This window comes from Bombina bombina, chromosome 11 (assembly GCF_027579735.1).
Source record: "Bombina bombina isolate aBomBom1 chromosome 11, aBomBom1.pri, whole genome shotgun sequence".
NCBI classification, from domain to species: domain Eukaryota; kingdom Metazoa; phylum Chordata; class Amphibia; order Anura; family Bombinatoridae; genus Bombina; species Bombina bombina.
Window position 1 is genome coordinate 166,619,827 of NC_069509.1, and position 20,807 is coordinate 166,640,633.

At 34.0% G+C, this 20,807-nt stretch overlaps 1 protein-coding gene across 1 annotated transcript in view; it reads right to left on the reverse strand.

The window, feature by feature from the left end:
* The window catches only part of LOC128641726 (uromodulin-like), a 91,102-nt gene that overhangs the window by 33,937 nt on the left and 36,358 nt on the right, over positions 1-20,807 (reverse strand). The window contains exons 3-6 of the mRNA XM_053694251.1: positions 16,282-16,437; positions 11,353-11,591; positions 3,609-3,731; positions 748-925 (exon numbers count right to left, since the gene is read on the reverse strand). Of these exons, the coding sequence (XP_053550226.1) occupies positions 748-925; positions 3,609-3,731; positions 11,353-11,591; positions 16,282-16,437 (696 nt within the window). The remainder of the gene's footprint in view (positions 1-747; positions 926-3,608; positions 3,732-11,352; positions 11,592-16,281; positions 16,438-20,807) is intronic.

The window sequence follows — 20,807 nt, forward strand, 5'->3', positions numbered from 1 at the left end:
CAAGTAATACAATTACAAGTTGTTTACCTGCGTGTTAAATGCCATGTTCTGTTTTACATTTCAGTGAATTCTCAGTGCAATAATAGTTATCAATTTGAAGTAGAGCAACAGAAGTTGAAAGAAAACTATATTCAGATTAAATAATGGAAGGGTAAGAGTTAGGGGAGTGCGAATGTTTTGTAACATTCGATTGTTCGATTTTAATTTAGAATGTTTGTACAATATTCTAACATTAGTTTAATGTAATTGTATTTAGAATGCTGTCTTTAAATGTAATATTCAATTCTAATTTTTTCCAATTTGAATATTGCATAATTCGAATCAAATTATGCAATATTCGAAATAGAAAAAATTGAATTGAAATATTTGTATCTATTATGTACCAATTTACTAAGTACCTTACCACATGAACTATTGAACTTAAATCGAATGTTACATTTGAAATTTCGAAAGTGGATATTCAATCTCATTCTAAAAATTAAAAACCGAAAATAACATTCGATTAGGGAATTGTAATGGATTTTCGTTCTTAGCAATATTAGATTGTCCAGTTTGACCAAGCGAACTGTACTTTCACCACATTCACCCATCCCTAGTAAGACGGACTTTAAAGTATGAGTTTTCAGGACACACGAGACATGTCATTTGTATTATTTATTAATGGGGGTTTTATTTTATTTGCCTTGAAATTGTGGTATATCTTATATATCTAGTTGCACTTTATAGACAAAAATATTAAATACTTACCAGCAGGATTTGAAATATAAAGAGAATTTATAGGTCCATCTGTGGTCACTAACACAGATGAATAAATATCATCAATAACAAAGTCGTATGAATAAGTGCCAAAATCATTGTCACCAGAAAACAATCTGGTTGAGCTATTGAGGGGTGTTGAAAGGATGGTATCCAAGTAGAAAAAGACCTGAAACAAATAACTTAATTCAATTACAATCTGAGAGTTTAGCATTTATCTTAATGATTTTTATTATGTTTATATGTGAAAGTACAAAATAATATAAAATACTAATGTAAAAACCAAAAAGGAGGTTATGATTTCCGTTTGCTAGTTTATAATATTCATGCAAGTTCTAGACTAGAAAGCTGAAATAATGTGTTCTGTTCCAATTTCTTAGAATAGCTGTGTATGGTTTACACCGTTTTTTTTTTTTGGAGGCTTTGAAATTTGAGGCACTTAAAGGGACACTGAACCCAAAATGTTTTTTTCTTGATTTAGATAGATCATGCCATTTTAAGCAACTTTCTAATTTTCTCCTATTATCAAATTTTCTTCATTCTCTTGGTATCTTTATTTGAAAAGCAAGAATGTAAGTTTAGATGGCGGACCATTTTTGGTGAACAACCTGGGTTGTTCTTGCTGATTGGTGGATAAATTCACCCACCAATAAACAAGTGCTGTCCAGAGTCTGAACCAAAAAATTGGCTGGCTCCTTAGCTTAGATCCCTTCTTTTTAAAATTGCATGCTCTATCTGAATCATGAAAGAAAGAATTTGGGTTCAGTGTCCTTCTGCTCAGCACAACTGCAATAGCAGGGCTGCTATTCAAAATGTTATAATTTTCTCACCTGTTCCTGCTTTACTGATACTAGTTGGTCAAGCTCCACATCTTAAGCTTTATGTATTCTTGCACTCTTTGATAGAAGAGGTGCACATTCACAAATTGGCTTTTGAACAGTTGTATGGTGCACTTCTGGCTAATGTGCATGAAACAGAGCAGGTACTTTACATTTTTGCAGCTACTGCATTATTCTGTATTATTCATGTAGCTTTTTTATGTTATTTAAAAGGCACATGAAAAACAACATTTTTCTTTCATGACTCAGAAAAAGCATATTATTTTCAGCAACTTTCTAATTTACCTCTATTATCAGATTCCATTATTTTTGTATCCTTTGTTGAGGAGCAGCAATGCACTGCTGGAGCTAGCTGCACACTTTGGGTAAGCCATTGACAAGAGGCATGTGCAGCCACAAATCAGCAGCTGGTTCCCAGCAGCAAATTGGTATGCCTATGTATGCTTTTCAACAAAGGATACCAAGATAACAGTAGTAAATTTGAATGTTGTACAAACTTGCATATTCTGTGTAAATAATGAATGAAAAACTTTGGATTGCATGACCATTTTAAACTATGTATAATAAAGGAAAAATGTAAAACTGTTGTGCATAGTATGTGCTAACCAGAAGAGCACAATATAGCTAAGAAAAAGCCAACAAACATCACTTATCTATTAAGGCTTATCACTTTTGCTACAGGGTGCAAGAATACCTAAGCTACAAGATGGCGGTGTCCAGATTTAAAATGCAGATCAGATTCATCACCAAACAGTTTGATTCCATTGAGTGTCCAATAAGTAATAATTTCCTAAAACTACACTACAAAAATGATCAAATATTTAGTAGATACAAAGTAACTATAAACTCTTGATAGTTTAAGTGACATAAAACCCAAAATGTTTCTTTCATGACTCAGACAGAACATGTGATTTTAAACAACTTTCTTTTGTGCTTCAATCATCTAAATCACTTAATTATCTTGTTATCCTTAGTTAAAAAGCATATCTAGGTAGGCTCAGGAGCAGCAATGCATTACTGGGAGCTAGCTGCTGATTGGTGGCTGCACAAAAATGCCTTTCTTCGTTGGTTCACCAGATGTCTTCAGATAGCTCCCAGCAGTGCACTGCTGCTACTTCAAAGAAGGATACCAAGAGAATGAAGCAAATTGGATAAAATAAATAAATTGTAAAGTTGTTTAAAATCACATTCTCTACTTGAATTGTAAATTATAAAAATATATATATATATATATATATATATATATATATATATATATATATATATATATATATATATATATATAAATGTTGGGTTTCATGTCCCTTTTAGTAAAGTTTTCAGACAATTTAAAGTTAGATTAACTAAATAAAAACTGGGGGGGGGGGGGGGGGGGGGAATCTAAAACACAGGATTATGCCAGTAGAATCAAAAGGGAGCACATTTATTTTTCCAATAATTTACTAGTTATTCCCACTAATACTTTGTGACCACAAAAAGAAAGTATTGGATTGTATAGCAACCTTCATTGCATGTTAGAAATTGCATATTATAAATGAATAACATTGCTGCAAACATGGCTGCCACAAAGCGCTCGGTGACGGCAAAGTGTAACGTTTTCTTTAACATGGTATATGCTATCTGAATAGCGCAAGTTTAATTTAGACTTCCACATCCCTTTAAAGGGACATGAAACCCAATTTTTTTCTTTTATGATTTAGAAAGAGCATGCAATTTTAAACAACTTTCTAATTTACTTCTATTATCTAATTTGCTTCATTCTCTTGATATACTGTGCTGAAAAGCATATCTAGATAGGCTCAGTAGCTTCTGATTGGTTGCTGTACATAAATGCCTTGTATGATTGGCTCATCCATGTGCATTGTTATTTCTTCAACAAAGGATAGCTAAATAATGACACAAATTAGATAATAGAAGTAAATTGGAATGTTATTTAAAACTGTATTCTTTACTTGAATTATGAAATCATTTTTTTAGGTTTAGTGTTCCTTTAATTATTATATAACTACTTACTTTGCCGATGTCTGAAATTTGTACTCTAAAAACATGTCCAAAGCTCATAGATGAAATATTTCTGTAAACCAGGTAGTCGGGTCTATTTATATTTGAGCAAAGTCCTGTCAATACAAAGAGGACCTAGAGAAACAAAAAATACAATTTATTCCTTATTTTCAAATTTTGTTTCACAAGAAAATTAAAGGTTAATCTTAAAGGACAGTATAATTGCATAATCAACAAAGCCACAATAAAAAGGCAAAGCAAAAGTACTAACTCTGAATTAACAATTAGTAGTTTTTTTGTTCTGACAAAGTTAGTTCAATTATCCTTCTTTCGGCATCATGTGACAGGCATCAGCCTATCACAAAATGCATATATGTATATACTGTGAATCCTTGCACATGCTCAGTAGGGACTGGTGCCTTATAAAGAGATAGATTACAAGTGACTCACTGGTTATTAGCACTCTAAAAATGCCCCCAAAATAAAGGGTCTTTTATTTTTTTATGAAGATTTTTTTTTTCAGAATAAACTATTGCACTGGGCAGTTTTTAGGGGTTAAAAGTGGCTGTGGGGTGTTAGAAAAATCCAGATAAGGTTTGCACACTCTCAAAGAGTCTTCAGATCTAGTCAGAAATTTTCAATATTTCACAAATGACTCAAGCTCACAACTTTCTTTCTTTTCAGAAACATTTATTGTCCAACGTTTTGGCCCTAATTTGAGCCTTTGTCAAGGTAACATACAAACACAATGTGCAAACATTTATACCTTACAGGTTAATTAAACCACACCCATATCCCAGGTGCATTACATCTCTGCCATCTAGTGGAAAATAATATATATTGCAAACTTTTGCTTCACCAGGTAAACTTCCTGTAATTGCTTCCTTCATTTTTCTTACTAGAAAAGACAAGATGCAATAAAAATAAATCTATAGTGCAGCAAACAAAAGTACATTAATGTAAATAGTGATTTACTTTTGTTTGCTGCACTATAGATGTATTTTTATTGCATCTTGTCTTTTCTAGTAAGAAAAATGAAGGAAGCAAATACAGGAAGTTTACCTGGTGAAGCAAAAGTTTGCAATATATATTGTCTTCCACTAGATGGCAGAGATGTAATGCACCTGGGATATGGGTGTGGTTTAATTAACCTGTAAGGTATAAATGTTTGCACATTGTGTTTGTTTGTTACCTTGACAAAGGCCCAAATTAGGGCCAAAACATTGGACAATTAATGTTTCCAAAAAGAATGGAAGCCCTGGACGAAACAGAGTTTAAGGGATTAAAGGGAGGTATTAGGGGTGGAGCCCAGAAGGGCTATAAGAGAGGTGGGGGTGGCCAGGTAAAGGCACCCTCCCTTCCTTCCTTCCTTCCTCCCTTCCTCCCTTCCTTCCTTCCTTCCTTCCTTCCTCCCTCCCTCCCTCCCTCCCTCCCTCCCTCCCTCCCTTCCTTCCTTCCTTCCTTCCTTCCTCCCTCCCTCCCTCCCTTCCTTCCTCCCTCCCTCCCTTCCTCCCTCCCTTCCTCTCTCCCTTCCTCCCTCCCTTCCTCCCTCCCTTCCTCCCTTCCTCCCTCTATAATGTGGAAGGTAAAGAAGTAGCTGTCGCAGCATGAATTAGGCGGAATGCTTGCTTGGTGAAATAGCAGTTTTAAGTGGGGTACCTCCTGGGTGAGCAGGAGAGGAGAATGTGGGGAATTGTTTGTTAAACAATTGTGGCTACTAGTGGGGCAAGCACTGGATGGGTTATTTGATTGGTTATTTATTACATGTTAAGTATTTTATAAATAAAAGCTGCGGCCTTTGTATCCATAAAGTGTCTGGTGTTTTATTTACAGAATTACCTAGTAGAGGGGTCAAGAAAGTTGTGAGCTTGAGTTACAACTTTCTTTAAAGGGTTAAAGGGACACTAAACCCAAAATTTTCCTTTCATGATTAAGGCAGAGAATACAATTTTAAACAATATTCCAATTTACTTCTATTATCTAATTTCCTTCATTCTTTAGATATCCTTTGCTGAAGAAATAGCAATGCACTTGGGTGAGCCTATTACACAAGGCATCTATGTGTAGCCACCAATCAGCAGATACTAAGCCTATCTAGATACTAAGCCTATCTAGATATTTTCAGCAAAGGATATCAAGAGAATGAAGCAAAATAGATAATAGAAGTCAATTAGAAAGTTGTTTTAAATTGCATGCTCTCTCTAAATCACAAAAGAAAAATTTGGGGTTTCATGTCCCTTTAAATTCTTACCTCTAGCGCAGTGGAGAACTGCACTTATCCCGACCCTTCAACACAGAGTCCCGGCACACGCTAATATGAGACTTAGCATGGCGGATCCCAGGGCCTGCGTTAGAGGCGAAGGTCATTTAGCTCAGATTCTGAGATCTGCTGCTTTAATGCTGTGTGTTTTAAGCCCCTGTAAAGGGTACGACTAAGTTGTGTGGCTAGCACTGCTGATTGGATCACCGACAATTTCTGCTCCGAACCAGCAGATAGCATTAAAGGGTCGCTTGTCATAAAATGATGTGCCCCAACGAATAAGATCATGTCATTCTTTTACTATAACATGTCATTCTTTTACTATAGCAGCAATTAAAATGACTGTTTCTTATGGTACATTCAGCTGTTCTCTTCTACGATTTGTACCGAATCAATGATAATACAGAAGCAATTTATGTGAAAGCATATTAGAGGTGCATTATTACTTCTTACTTTACCATTTTTGCCTATATATAACAGATTTTTTGTTACTATAAATTAAACACAATACTTCAAAGACATTTTCAATATGTAACTCATGTTGGATCTTTCAATTTGGAGAATTGTACTCAAAGACTATTTAAGTGTATGTGTTATTCTTAAACATTTGGGTAGAATATATGTCATCTAGACCTATATTCTAATATTCCAATGTAATATGTTAAAGGGACATGAAACCCAAAACAATTATTTCATGAGTCATATAGAGAATACAATTTTAAACAACTTTCTAATTTACTTCTAATTTGTTTCATTCTCTTGGTATCATTTGTTGAAGGAGCAGCAATGCACTACTGGTTTCTAACTGAAAACATGGGTGAGCCAATGATAATCTATATATATATGCAGCCACCAACAGCAGCTAGAACCTAGGTTCTTTGCTGCTCCTGAGCTTGCAGCAAAGGATAACAAGATAATGAAGCAAATTAAATAATAGAAGTAAATTGGAAAGTTGTTTAGAATTGTATTCTCTATCTGAACCATGAAATACTTTTTTGGGGTTTCCTGTCCCTTTAACCATTTAAATACCTTTATTTTTCTTATAACCAACATGCCTTTTAACTGTGTTTAAGCTGCTGACATGTTTTTACATTTCCGAAGTGTTTTTAAAAAAAAAATATTTGTTAAAGGGACAGCTTTAGCTAAATTAATAGGCTCTGCATATTCTGAGATATATCTTAATTGAGCCACAAAAGGTTCAAAATGTTATGGGGACTTCCAGAATTTGTATAAGGTGTACATTAAAGGGACACTAAACCCTCATTTTGTCTTTCGTGATTCAGATAGAGCATGCAATTTTAAGCAACTTTGAAATTTACTCCTATTATCAATTTTTCTTCATTCTCTTGCTATCTTTATTTGAAAAAGAAGGCATCTAAGCTCAGGAGCCAGATCATTTTTGATTCAGAACACTGGAAAGCACTTGTTTATTGGTGCTGTCCAATCAGCAAGGACAACCCAAGTTGTGAACCAAAAAATGGGCCGGCTTCTAAACTTACATTCTTGCTTTTCAAATAAAGATAGCAAGAGAATGAATAAAAATTGATAATAGGAATAAATTAGAAAGTTTCTTAAAATTGCATGCTCTATCTAAATCATGAAAGAAAAATTTGGGTTCAGTGTCCCTTTAAGCAAGTGATCAAGTAAATTAGTAATTTAGCCAAATTGGGTACATATGAGAAGTTACACTCTATTATTAAAGGGATATGAAACCCAAAAAAAATATTTTGTGATTCAGACCATTTAAAAAAAAAAAAATCCAGTTTACTTTTATTATCAAATTTGCTTCATTCCCATGATATTCTTTGTTGAAGAGACACCTAGGTAGACATCTGGAGCACTAAATAGCAGGAAATAGTGCTGTCATCTAGTGTTCTTGCAAATGGATAAAATACTTGCAAAACTGCTGCCATAACGTGCTCCAGAAATCGGCCGGCTCTGAAGCATACGTCCCTGCTTTTCAATAAAAGATATAAAAAGAATGAAGACACATTGAAAATAGAAGTAAATTAGAAAGTTGTTTAAAATTGCATACTCTATCTGAATCATGAAAGAAAAAAAAATGGGGTTTCATATCCCTTTAGTATAAGTTATTTGCCTATAACCTTCATGTTTCTTTTTAAATACGACTGTAACGTGTTGCTACACAACCTATTGAAGCAAGGAGGTATTTGAACCATAAGCGATCTCTACAGATGACACATACTCTACATAAACAGCAATGCTCCCTCAAATTTGAACATTTTTTAGGTTTAGGACAATTCATTATATGGCATATAAAAGAAAGTGCTTTCACTAGGAATTGAACCAGCAGTTTATAACATAATTCTTATACCATTTCCATTGAGCTAGCTGCAGTAAACATAATATCAATCTCCTTTTTCAACACATCACATATCAAAATAAACATTTAATTATCACAGAAGAAATGTGTTTACAAATGTTTATAAACATAGATTTCTGTGTAATCAAATTATAAAAAAACATAATTAAATTTAAGTATTTTCACATTTCTTTATCCCCTGTTATAAACAAAGGGGCTGAATTATCAATCGGCGGGCGGACATGATTCAATTAGGCATTAACACATTTAATATTGCACAAGCACCCTGCACATTCGCAGCTGATCAGGGGGTGTCAATCATCCCGATCGTATCTGATCGGGATGATTTCTTTCCGCCACCTCAGAGGTGGCAGATGAGTTAAGGAGCAGCGGTCTTATGACCGCTTCTTCTTAACTTAAGTTTTCGGCAACCCGGAAACTTCAGGGGATAGATTGCAGCATCCGCTGCTTGGTAAATCTACGCCTAAGTCTAGAATGACAGTGTCTATAACGCTGTCATTTGTAGAGACAATATAAGTAAACTGAGCTTGGTCCTGAAACTATTTGTTAATCCAGTTCCTTAAGAAATTAACTAAAATCATTTTCCAATGTTCTAATCTGGCAATGAATCAGCAAAATGACTGTGTATGCTCTCCAAGACTACTGTTTATGCTCTTCAAGACTACTGTGTATGCTCTCCAAGACTACTGTGTATGCTCTCCAAGACTACTGTTTATGCTCTCCAAGACTACTGTTTATGCTCTTCAAGACTACTGTGTATGCTCTCCAAGACTACTGTGTATGCTCTTCAAGACTACTGTGTATGCGACTACTGTGTATGCTCTCCAAGACTACTGTGTATGCTCTCCAAGACTACTGTGTATGCGACTACTGTGTATGCTCTCCAAGACTACTGTGTATGCTCTCCAAGACTACTGTGTATGCGACTACTGTGTATGCTCTCCAAGACTACTGTGTATGCTCTCCAAGACTACTGTGTATGCGACTACTGTGTATGCTCTCCAAGACTACTGTGTATGCTCTCCAAGACTACTGTGTATGCTCTTCAAGACTACTGTGTATGCTCTTCAAGACTACTGTTTATGCTCTTCAAGACTACTGTGTATGCTCTTCAAGACTACTGTGTATGCTCTCCAAGACTACTGTGTATGCTCTCCAAGACTACTGTTTATGCTCTTCAAGACTACTGTTTATGCTCTTCAAGACTACTGTGTATGCTCTCCAAGACTACTGTGTATGCTCTTCAAGACTACTGTGTATGCGACTACTGTTTATGCTCTCCAAGACTACTGTGTATGCTCTCCAAGACTACTGTGTATGCTCTTCAAGACTACTGTGTATGCTCTCCAAGACTACTGTTTATGCTCTTCAAGACTACTGTGTATGCTCTCCAATACTACTGTGTATGCTCTCCAAGACTACTGTTTATGCTCTTCAAGACTACTGTGTATGCTCTCCAAGAATACTGTGTATGCTCTCCAAGACTACTGTGTATGCTCTCCAAGACTACTGTGTATGCTCTCCAAGACTACTGTGTGTGCTCTTCAAGACTACTGTGTATGCTCTTCAAGACTACTGTGTATGCTCTTCAAGACTACTGTGTATGCTCTCCAAGACTACTGTGTATGCTCTTCAAGACTACTGTGTATGCTCTCCAAGACTACTGTGTATGCTCTCCAAGACTACTGTGTATGCTCTCCAAGACTACAGTGTATGGTCTCCAAGACTACTGTGTATGCTCTCCAAGACTACTGTGTATGCTCTTCAAGACTACTGTGTATGCTCTCCAAGACTACTGTGTATGCTCTCCAAGACTACTGTGTATGCTCTCCAAGACTACAGTGTATGCTCTTCAAGACTACTGTGTATGCTCTTCAAGACTACTGTGTATGCTCTTCAAGACTACTGTGTATGCTCTCCAAGACTACTGTGTATGCTCTCCAAGACTACTGTGTATGCTCTCCAAGACTACTGTGTATGCTCTTCAAGACTACTGTGTATGCTCTCCAAGACTACAGTGTATGGTCTCCAAGACTACTGTGTGTGCTCTCCAAGACTACTGTGTATGCTCTCCAAGACTACTGTGTATGCTCTCCAAGACTACTGTGTATGCTCTTCAAGACTACTGTGTATGCTCTTCAAGACTACTGTGTATGCTCTTCAAGACTACTGTGTATGCTCTCCAAGACTACTGTGTATGCTCTTCAAGACTACTGTGTATGCTCTCCAAGACTACTGTGTATGCTCTTCAAGACTACTGTGTATGCTCTCCAAGACTACAGTGTATGGTCTCCAAGACTACTGTGTATGCTCTCCAAGACTACTGTGTATGCTCTCCAAGACTACTGTGTATGCTCTTCAAGACTACTGTGTATGCTCTCCAAGACTACTGTGTATGCTCTCCAAGACTACTGTGTATGCTCTCCAAGACTACAGTGTATGCTCTTCAAGACTACTGTGTATGCTCTTCAAGACTACTGTGTATGCTCTCCAAGACTACTGTGTATGCTCTCCAAGACTACTGTGTATGCTCTTCAAGACTACTGTGTATGCTCTCCAAGACTACTGTGTATGCTCTTCAAGACTACTGTGTATGCTCTCCAAGACCACTGTGTATGCTCTTCAAAATGCTTTTATTTTTATATATTTTCCTATGGGAAAATTGTAAACAAATTTTTACATTTGGTTTCAAATATCTCTGTAAATACTGCACAACTTTCTACTATTTTATTATAAGTTGTAGAAGCCTCCTAGTTCTGTATCTACTTTACTTTTCCAGCAAGACTCTGCAGCCATTTTGGCTATAGGCATGGCTAACATTCCTCATAGTACCACAATGTGCAACTAATTTGATTTATTTTACATTTTCCAGTTTTGTAGTATTTATCATATCAAAGAATTGTGCCGGAATGTTTACTTCCAGTCTACCTAATATGATTATGTACTAAATCAGGCTTGTAATAAAGCTTTAGTTTCAGTTGATAAATTATATCTCTTCTCATTATTATTATTATTATTATAGCAAATAGACTAAACAGAAAGAGACAGCAAATGTGGCCAGATTCATAAAACTGAAAAATATATATATATGAAAAATCAGCTACTAATATTGTCTAAGTTGTAATAAAAATATACCCCCCTCTATGACTTACCTGTGATTGTTTCTCATTTAAGAGACGAGAAACGTTCTTCATAAGGTTTAAATAATTGTAATCTTTGGCAGAAGCATCTGTAAGCACTATTATAAAAGAGTTGGGTGGCGAATTTATTAAAGCTAATTCCAGTCCACTCATAGCCAGTTCTGGACAGTCACCTCCTCCATAAATTCGGATTGAATTAAACAGATAATTAAATTCTGTTTTAGAATATGTTATGTTAACAGGTCCAACACCTAGAAATATATATATACATAAATAGTGTTTAGTTGTTTGAATACAGAGATACACTTTTTACAGGCTAATAATTCAAACTTTCGGAAAAAAAAATACCTGCTTTAATTTTAAATGTCACGGAAAATATATGTATATTTATTTATTTTAATATGAGTATATTAACAGTTAATAAGAATAGTGAATATTGATAGAGAACTGTATTCTATGACAAACTGCACCCTTAAAATGTTTAATTGGATGCTGGAAAAATTGTTACAATATAAATATTCTATATAAGGGATAACAACATTCAGAACAAAAAATATGCCACTCAAATGTTGATTCCCTTATTTAAAGGGACATTAAACTGAAAATGTTATTCACCATAAACGCTCAAAGGGATAGGAAAGTCAAAATTAAACTTGCATAATTCAGATAGAGCATGCAATTTTGAGACACTTTTAAATTCACTTCTATTTTAAAAAGTGCTTTGTTCTCTTGGTATCCTTTGTTGAAAAAGAATATGCACATATACTACACTAGTGGGAGCTAGTTGCTGATTGGTGCCTGCACACATTTGTCTCTTGTGATTGGCTAACTAGATGTTTTCAGCAAGTTACAGTAGTGCAATGCTGTTCCTTCAGCAAAGGATAACAAGATAATGAAAAGTTAACAAGATAACAAGAGGATAACAAGATAAGGAAAGTTAACAAAGGATAACAAGATAAGGAAAGTTGTTTAAAATTATATGTTATATCCAAATCATGAAAGAAAATGTTGAGGTTTCCTGTCCCTTTAATTATGAAAAATGAAAAATCTTAAAACTTAGATTCAGACATGGAGCTCGTCCATTTGGATTAGATATGACCAACCATTTTTGGAAAAGAAATGGGGGCAAAATAAGTAAGAAAAGAATGTAATACATGTAATTAGACATTTTATAGAACAATGACCCTTTAATGCTACCACTTTTGCAAGAAGGTATCTTCAACTAGTTTTTACTAGTAAGGTAATATGTGTACAACCTAGTCTTCCTATATATTCTTATAATAGTGTTAAACTTATAGACTATGGTACAATGTAAAAGATACAATGTTATTTGGATACAATGTATTCATTGTATCAGAACTAACTAAACATATAGGTGTATCTACACTTAAAAAATCATGCTATTCTTATTTGTATAGCATATAGGTACACTAATCGTGATTCTTCCTGGTTGTTGCTCCTTCTGTGGATGCTTTTGGTCATATGACCTATTATGAACCAATGGGATTCCACTCACTCATTACTGTTAAATTCAAATTATAGCGGTTATTGTGGATCCTAATTGCCTAACAAACAATGTAGCAAAATACTTGAAATGTCCGTAGACTCCTTTGTTTCCACAGGTGTTGCAAGAAAAGGTTACCTTGATCCTCTGTGCCTTAACTATATTCGGCAGCTATGTAGCTGATTTTTTACCTTTTCTTGAATCCTAAAAACGGAACAAACTTTTTTTTCACTTTCTCACCGAAATTAGCAGGGCCACCAAATTCTTCTGTTTATACAATGACTCCTTCTCTTGCAGTTATTTTCCGCATCAGAGGAAGTGGGATTAGAGTTGTCGTCTGTGATGCAGTAACCTCTTCTATTCTATCGGCTGATTTAATGGTGTATATTACTCCGAGCATACATCTTGAAAAAGGCATTTTATAAGCTGAAACACGTTGATGATGATGTTGTGAGCTGACAAGAAGAACTCTGAGGAACAGACCAGGTTTTAATGAGCAAATCACTAAGGCGAAAAAGTGTTTTGCAAGGACAGATCTCAATGCCTTCTCAGAAAAACCTAACGTCTGTATATCCATTAACGGAGCGGATACGCAAAGGAATACTACCCCTGAACACGGAGTTGCTGCAAAGATATAATTACTTGGTAATTTGACTACCTTTGGTGAGGAAAATAACCTGAAGAGAAGAGGTTACTGCATTACAGAAGACAACTCTAATCCCACTTCCTCCAATGGGGAAAAAACCTCCAAGAGAAGGAGCCATTGTATAAACAGAAGAATTTGGTGGCCCTGCTAATTTTGGGAAACAAAGGAGTCTACAGACATTTCAAGTATTTTGCTATATTGTTTGTTTGGCAATTAGGATCCACAATAACCGTTACAATTTGAATTTAACAGTAACGAGTGAGTGGAATCCCATTGGTTCATAATAGGTCATATGACCAAAAACATCCACAGAAGGAGCAACAACCAGGAAGAATCACGATAAGTGTACCTATATGCTATACAAATAAGAATAGCATGATTTTTTAAGTGTAGATACACCTATATGTTTAGTTAGTGCTGATACAACGAATACATTGTTTCCAAATAACATTGTATCTTTTACATTGTACCATAGTCTATAAGTTCAACACTATTATAAGAATATATAGGAAGACTAGGTTGTACACATATTACCTTACTAGTAACATACCAATATCACAAGTGTTGTTCTACAATATCATCCAATTGTTAAGATTTTTAAAGTATATTGTGTTTTTATAGATTTAATTTTTTATCAGTGCGCAGAAGCTCTGAGCCATCACAGAGTTTTCCACTCTGGTGCTAATGACGGCTCAGAGTCGTCACTAGCACTCTCCCAACTTGAGGGAGATCTGGGGGCTCCCACCCGCTCCTATCCCGGCGATCGTGCCTGTAGTGTGACAGGCATCGCCGGGGCTTCCCGTTTTGCATGGTGATGTCAAGCGCAACTTTATTTATACTTAACAATGTTAAGTATAGGAGCAGGGGCATGCTGCTTAGAAGCCTGTATCTCAGGCATCTAAGCAGCTACAGAACCCAGATAATCGCATAACCTTTCCAACAGTGTAAGTCTTGGGGGTCTGAAAAAAATAAAAAAGTTTTAAAAAAATTGTTCAAAAAATAAAAAAAAACATAAAAAAAATCTTAGCACCCAGGTGGGAAAGTGCTTAGCACTCAAAGGGTTAAAGTGCAGCATGTTTTTGATCGAGCCCATTGTTTTACAGCAGAGGTATACAAAAAGCCATATTGCTTTAACCCAAGAAGCTGATGAACACACCAGAGAATTTGTTTTAGTTGAAATAAAGGTCTACACATACATATACTTATATATATATATATGTTACAGTTAAAGTGCAGAAATAAGTTAATGTGCACATTACCTACCTAATCTGCAGATTAACTAGGGTGATCAGTTAAAGTGCAGAAAAATTGTTTCATTTCTCAAATTACCTAGGTAATCTGCAGATTGCCTAGGTAATCTGCACATTACCTACTAGGCACTAGTTAAAGTGCAAAAAATGCACTTTAGCGGTAACATATATATAAACTAAAGGGAGTCCCATGGTTTTTCATATGATAATCAGTTCATGTCACTTTTTTTTAGAGAGCCTGGGGCACTTTCTTCTGAAAATGGAGGTAAAAACAAAATCTTAAAGGGCAGTGCGGCGCACTTTATGCATCATTCATTGCCCAGACACACTTCAACTTCTTAACAAGTTTATAGTAGTTTTCCCAAGGGTATAACAACTGCTCTCATTCTGTTTTTGCATGTATTAGCATCTTGGCCTCTACACTTCTAAGCATTGTATATTTCCCATTCTGCATTCTGAATTGTTACAGAATCGACTTCACTGCAACCCATTGTGTAATTATGCAATGAGCACAAATAAATGTAAGAACATCGTACTGAGAATGTGAAATATTTGCCATTCTAGCTGTAATGTATCTGTGATAATACAGTAGAAAAACAAATAATACACTTTCAAGCACTTTAGCTTTTTAGAAAAGTTTGTTTCTCTCATGTAAACTGTTTATTGAAAAAGAAGCCGAAGAATGTTCCGATTTCGGTCGAGAGCGGATATATACGCTCCAGAGTGCTCTGTTCTAATCAGAGCCTCGGGCGCCGCAACTGCCTCTGGTAACCTTACCATGGGTTCCAGCCCGCACGTCTTGAAATTCTCTGTCTGGGAAATTATCTATCTATCTAATCAATAATAAATAGATAGATTTGATAGATAATTTCCCAGACAGAGAATTTCAAGACGTGCGGGTTGGGACCCATGGTAAGGTTACCAGAGGTAGTTGCGGCACCCGAGGCTCTGATTAGAACAGAGCACTCTGAAGCGTATCTGCCCTCGGCCGAAATAGGAACATTCTTCTGCTTCTTTTTCAATAAACAGTTTACATGAGAGAAACAAACTTTTCCAACTTTAACTACACGGAAGCAGTTAATGTGCACATTACCTAGGTAAAGTGCAGATTCTGCACTTTAACTGAGCAAATCAGTTAATCTGCAGATTAGCTAGGTAATATGCACATTAACTGTTTCTGCACTTTAACTGTAACATATATATATATATCTCCTTCAAATGAACATTTCTTTTGCCATTGCAGACAATCTACATATACACAAAGACCCACAAACATATCATTTGCATTCACACAGAACAATAGGAGCAATGAGCAGTTTAGGGACAACATCTTTGAGGTCATTGTGACACATGTATGAGAAGCCCAGTTTTAGACTAAACTCTTTAATTAACTTTGTCAATTACATTTAGTTTATGTAGCTTTGTTGTTCTCACCTCCTTGATTGGTGACCAAGAAGAGTACAAGCTTATCTTATTTTTAGTTTAAATAGGTTTGCAAATGTAATAATTATTATGATTTAAAAATGAATTAAATATCTTACTTGGGTCGTTAAATTCCACCATGGTATATTGCCGAACTCCGCATGGCAATCTCAAAGACACACTTTCCAGAAGCCAGCTGCTAGCTAACTTCAGCTGTCCTATAGAACTTCCCATAGATCCTGTAGTATCCACCACATAGGCTAGAGAAGCAGATTCTACAAAAAAAATAGATTAAATAAAAAGTTTCAGCACAATCTTAACTATATTCAATTGACTAGTAAAAAGTCCCAAACATATATTTGACCTTAGTGTTTATTCTTAATTATTATTTGAATGTTTGCAGTATATCATATATGTTATAAGGCAATAAACTTAAAATGTTAATGTGTGATAAAAATATTTGTTTCATACATAACATAGTAACATAGTAGATAAGGATGAGAAAAGACAGAAGTCCATTGAGTTCAACCTATACAAACCTTAATATACTTACAATAAAAGCTCCAGTTGAGCTTAAATTAATTACATTAAAAATGTGACACTTTTAACACAAGCAATCATATCCCTGAATTCTGTTTCTAGCCAGAAATGTATCTAAACCATTTTTTAATGTATCTAAGGTATTGACATTTACTACCTCCTTAGGTAAAGAGTTCCACAATTTGACTGCTCTTACAGTGAAAAAACATTTACGTTGCTGGAGATTAAATCTCCTTTCCTCTAGCCTTTAATTGTAACCTCTTGTCACAAACAATTTTCTTGGAATAAACAGAACTTCTGCCATCTCTGTATATGTACCTTGAATATATTTATATAAAGTAATCATGTTACCTCTCAAGCACTTTTTTTCTAGGGAAAACAGACCCAGTTTGTCTAACCTCTTCTTATAGCTTAAATTCTCCATTCCTCTTATTAGTCTTGTGGCCCTTCTCTGCAATGTAGTTTTTGAGATTAGTCCCCAGAACTGAACTCTAAAATCAAGGAATTTACCAGGGATTTAAATAGTGACAGAATTATGCTTTCTTCCCTTGTATCAATGCCTCTTTTAATACATGCTAGTATCTCATTAGCCTTAGAAGCTGCTTCCCTGCATATTTAGCTTGTTCTCTATAAGTACTCCCAAATCCCTTTCCACCTCTGTTTTGTCAAGTCTATTCCCATTTAAATAATAGGTTGCCTGCTTATTTTTACTTCCAAAATTTAGAACCTTGCATTTTCCAGTGCAACATTTTTCTATATTGTATCATCACAGTATTTAATATACTGTAAGTATAAAATTATGCTATAGGTAAATCATCATATTTTATTTTCATTAAATAAATTATTATTTTCATTCTTGTTAATAAATGTAAAAAAAATTCAAAGCCATACAGTCACTGTGACTAGATTAAAATAATGTTTATTTTTAATATTTGTTCTAAAAATTAGATTGACCTTTAATGTTAATAGCACAAGCTAATGGTTATTATTATTAATAATAATAATAATAATAATTATAATAATAATATACCTTAAGCTGCACCATTGCATACTTTTAGAAGCATTTTAATATGTATTTTTATTTTTTATATTAAATTATTATTAATGATTAATAATTATGCATTGGTTTAAACACAATTTCACTTTTGAAAATAATACAGATCTTAAAATTATAGGTATAATGTACTGTACCTGTTAGTTGATCACATACATTACTATCCACAGAAAGATGTGGCATTAAAGTAACAGCTGCATAAAAAAAAATATATATATTATTATTTATGTTTCTTAAATATGTTGTAAATGATGTTAGAAATGCAATGATAGATTTGTTTGTATTCTAGATATTTTGGAAATAAGAAAACCTAATAATAATAATAATAAAAAAAGGTTTTCTTATTTCCTAAATGACCAGCAACTTAACTGTTTTTTTTTTTAATATTACAGCTAAAGAAATGGGAGAAAAACACATCTATTAAACTTTACAATCGTGGAGTATTATTAGATTTACAGAGTTTGCATAAAGTTATATTTATAACAAATTCTAAGAGGGTGAAATGATCATAGGTTATGTTTAATTTTATTAAATTTGTATGGTAAGTACAAACATCAAACAGTTCTAACAAAGGTTTTATGAAGTTTGTTAATAAAACTACTTAAAATCAAAATGCTAACTGTATACTTACAAGTGATGTAGCAAAAACAAATCACTATTATTATCAATATTATTATTATTCAAGACTTTTTCAGCATTCATTTGCATGCTTTTGATAGAACATATTTGCCAAGAAAAATGTGAAATTAATTAGTTACCAGTGTATTAGAAATATTAGAAATTTAATTTAACTTCTTGTCCTAATTACATATTATATATATATATATATATATATATATATATATATATATATATATATATATATATATATATATATATATATATATATATATATATATATATATATATATATATATAAAAAATTAGGTACTATATTAACTTTATTTTGTTTACATTTATGTAATTAAATTGATTTCCAAACAAATATTTGTCATTAATAAGCTGCCAAGTTTATATTTTTTGATGTAGATGACTTTAAAAACTAGAGAAAAATGTAACATACACACGTTACATTTCATAGTGCTATACATTTTATAGTGCTATACAATTTATATGAATATTTGAAATATGTGGCAGAAAGGAAACACAATCTTTTTTTTATTTATTTTTTTATAAATAATAAACGTTCCTGTTCTTGGTATCCATCTTTGTTTTTATGCTTGTAATGAGTGTTACAGTACACTAATAGATATTGGTGCACAAACCTGCACTTTCAGTTAGTTTTATTATTAGTTTAACTTAAAAAAAATTGCATTAAAAGTTTAACATTAGTTTAATGTCCATTTTTATTATTTGTTTCTATTTAAAACACTATACATATGTTATAAATACTCACAAGTTGATTGTGTCCCAAGAAATGAGCATGCCAAAAACAGAGTTAGAACAACACGACGCATTTCACGTTGCATTTGATGTTTTTTTAATATGCTGGGAATAAAAAATATTAAAAAATAGTCAATACAACATACAGAAAAACATAACAAGTAATATGTTATTACTTTTCTGTGAACCATTCTAGTGTAAACCATTATTTTTGTCTCTAAGTGACATTACCCAAAGATAGTTCATTTATATCATCTACTTACACAACAAACGTCTTAGAAAGAGTTCCACGTACTAAGTAGACCATTAATCTGGATGTATGCTGCTTAAACCTCCTTAAATAGAGAGACTATATACGGAAGTTTAGATACATAAGTTTCCTTATTGCTGTGTTTTACATATTACATATCATTATTCTTATCATTATAGAAAAGAGATAAAATAGAGCTGGTATTAACCCTGCACATAGGGCAAAAATTAAACAAATAACCTTATTGTGGTAATTAAATTATACAGCATATGACTGGAAACAAACGTTTGTTTTTCTTTATATATAAAACATTACCATTTTACCACAATTATCTTTTACATAAATGTATAAACTTTGCTCAGTTACTCATTGTGACAACAACCTGAGGATATCATCATCCCGTATAAACTGAGCTGTATGCATCTCACATTGCGGCAAATTAATTCTTTGCTGTCTCTTAAGCTAAACAATGTTTAGGTTTTTTGAACGCCCTAGTTCCTTCTATACTGAATTCCAGAACAGGATCATCAACAAGGTTGAATTGGTCACCTTTGGCATTTTAACCTATATACAAATATATATAGTGTCTGTCCTATAAGAAGGGACGCATTAATAAATATGACAGCAGTGTATATCACCCCTTTTTAATTTGTTTCTCTACAGGGATGGTTTTGGGAGTGTTACCTCTTGAGAAGCATCCATCTCACAGAAAACAAAAATAAAGCCTATGGAATTAGTCAAATTTACTGTACATTGAGACAGCAGATAACTGTTTTTATGTACTGAGGAATCAGACTGTGATAACTTGAATCAAGGAAATCTCATAGCTGGAAAATTAATCTAATTATTTTCAGTTTATTTATTCGATACTAATCTGCAATGACTAGATGATGTGTTTGTGTTCAGTTATTTTTGTACCAGAAATTGTGTTATAGGTTATCATTTCTAAAATATTGCAAGAGCACAATTAAATTGTTGCCAAAATCCCACAGGATTACAGCAAAGCAAAAACGTAATAATAAAGTTTTATAAATGTTTACAAAAGGGTTTAATATTTGCTTAAAAGCACCTTGTAATTATGTATTCGGTTAGTGCCCCGGGATTTAAAAAAAATAATTAATTAGCAGCAAGTGGCTCTGCCTAACATAAGGCGCCCTCATGACCTGCTTTTTTACTCAGCACATTCAATAGATTGAGAAGATTGCGTGCATGCTTGCCAGCTACATTCAGCCTGACACTGGAGTGATGCGTATGACATAGCAATACACTGATTACACTAAACGGTTCCAACTGGTAGAGTGAAGATTCTGCGCACTCGCCTTAGCTCAGCCTGTCTCGAGGAATGCGCCTGCAGAAGAAAGATTAAGGTCAACAGTTTATTTCTGATTAGAGAAATTGCTGTGAGCAGAGAAAAATTA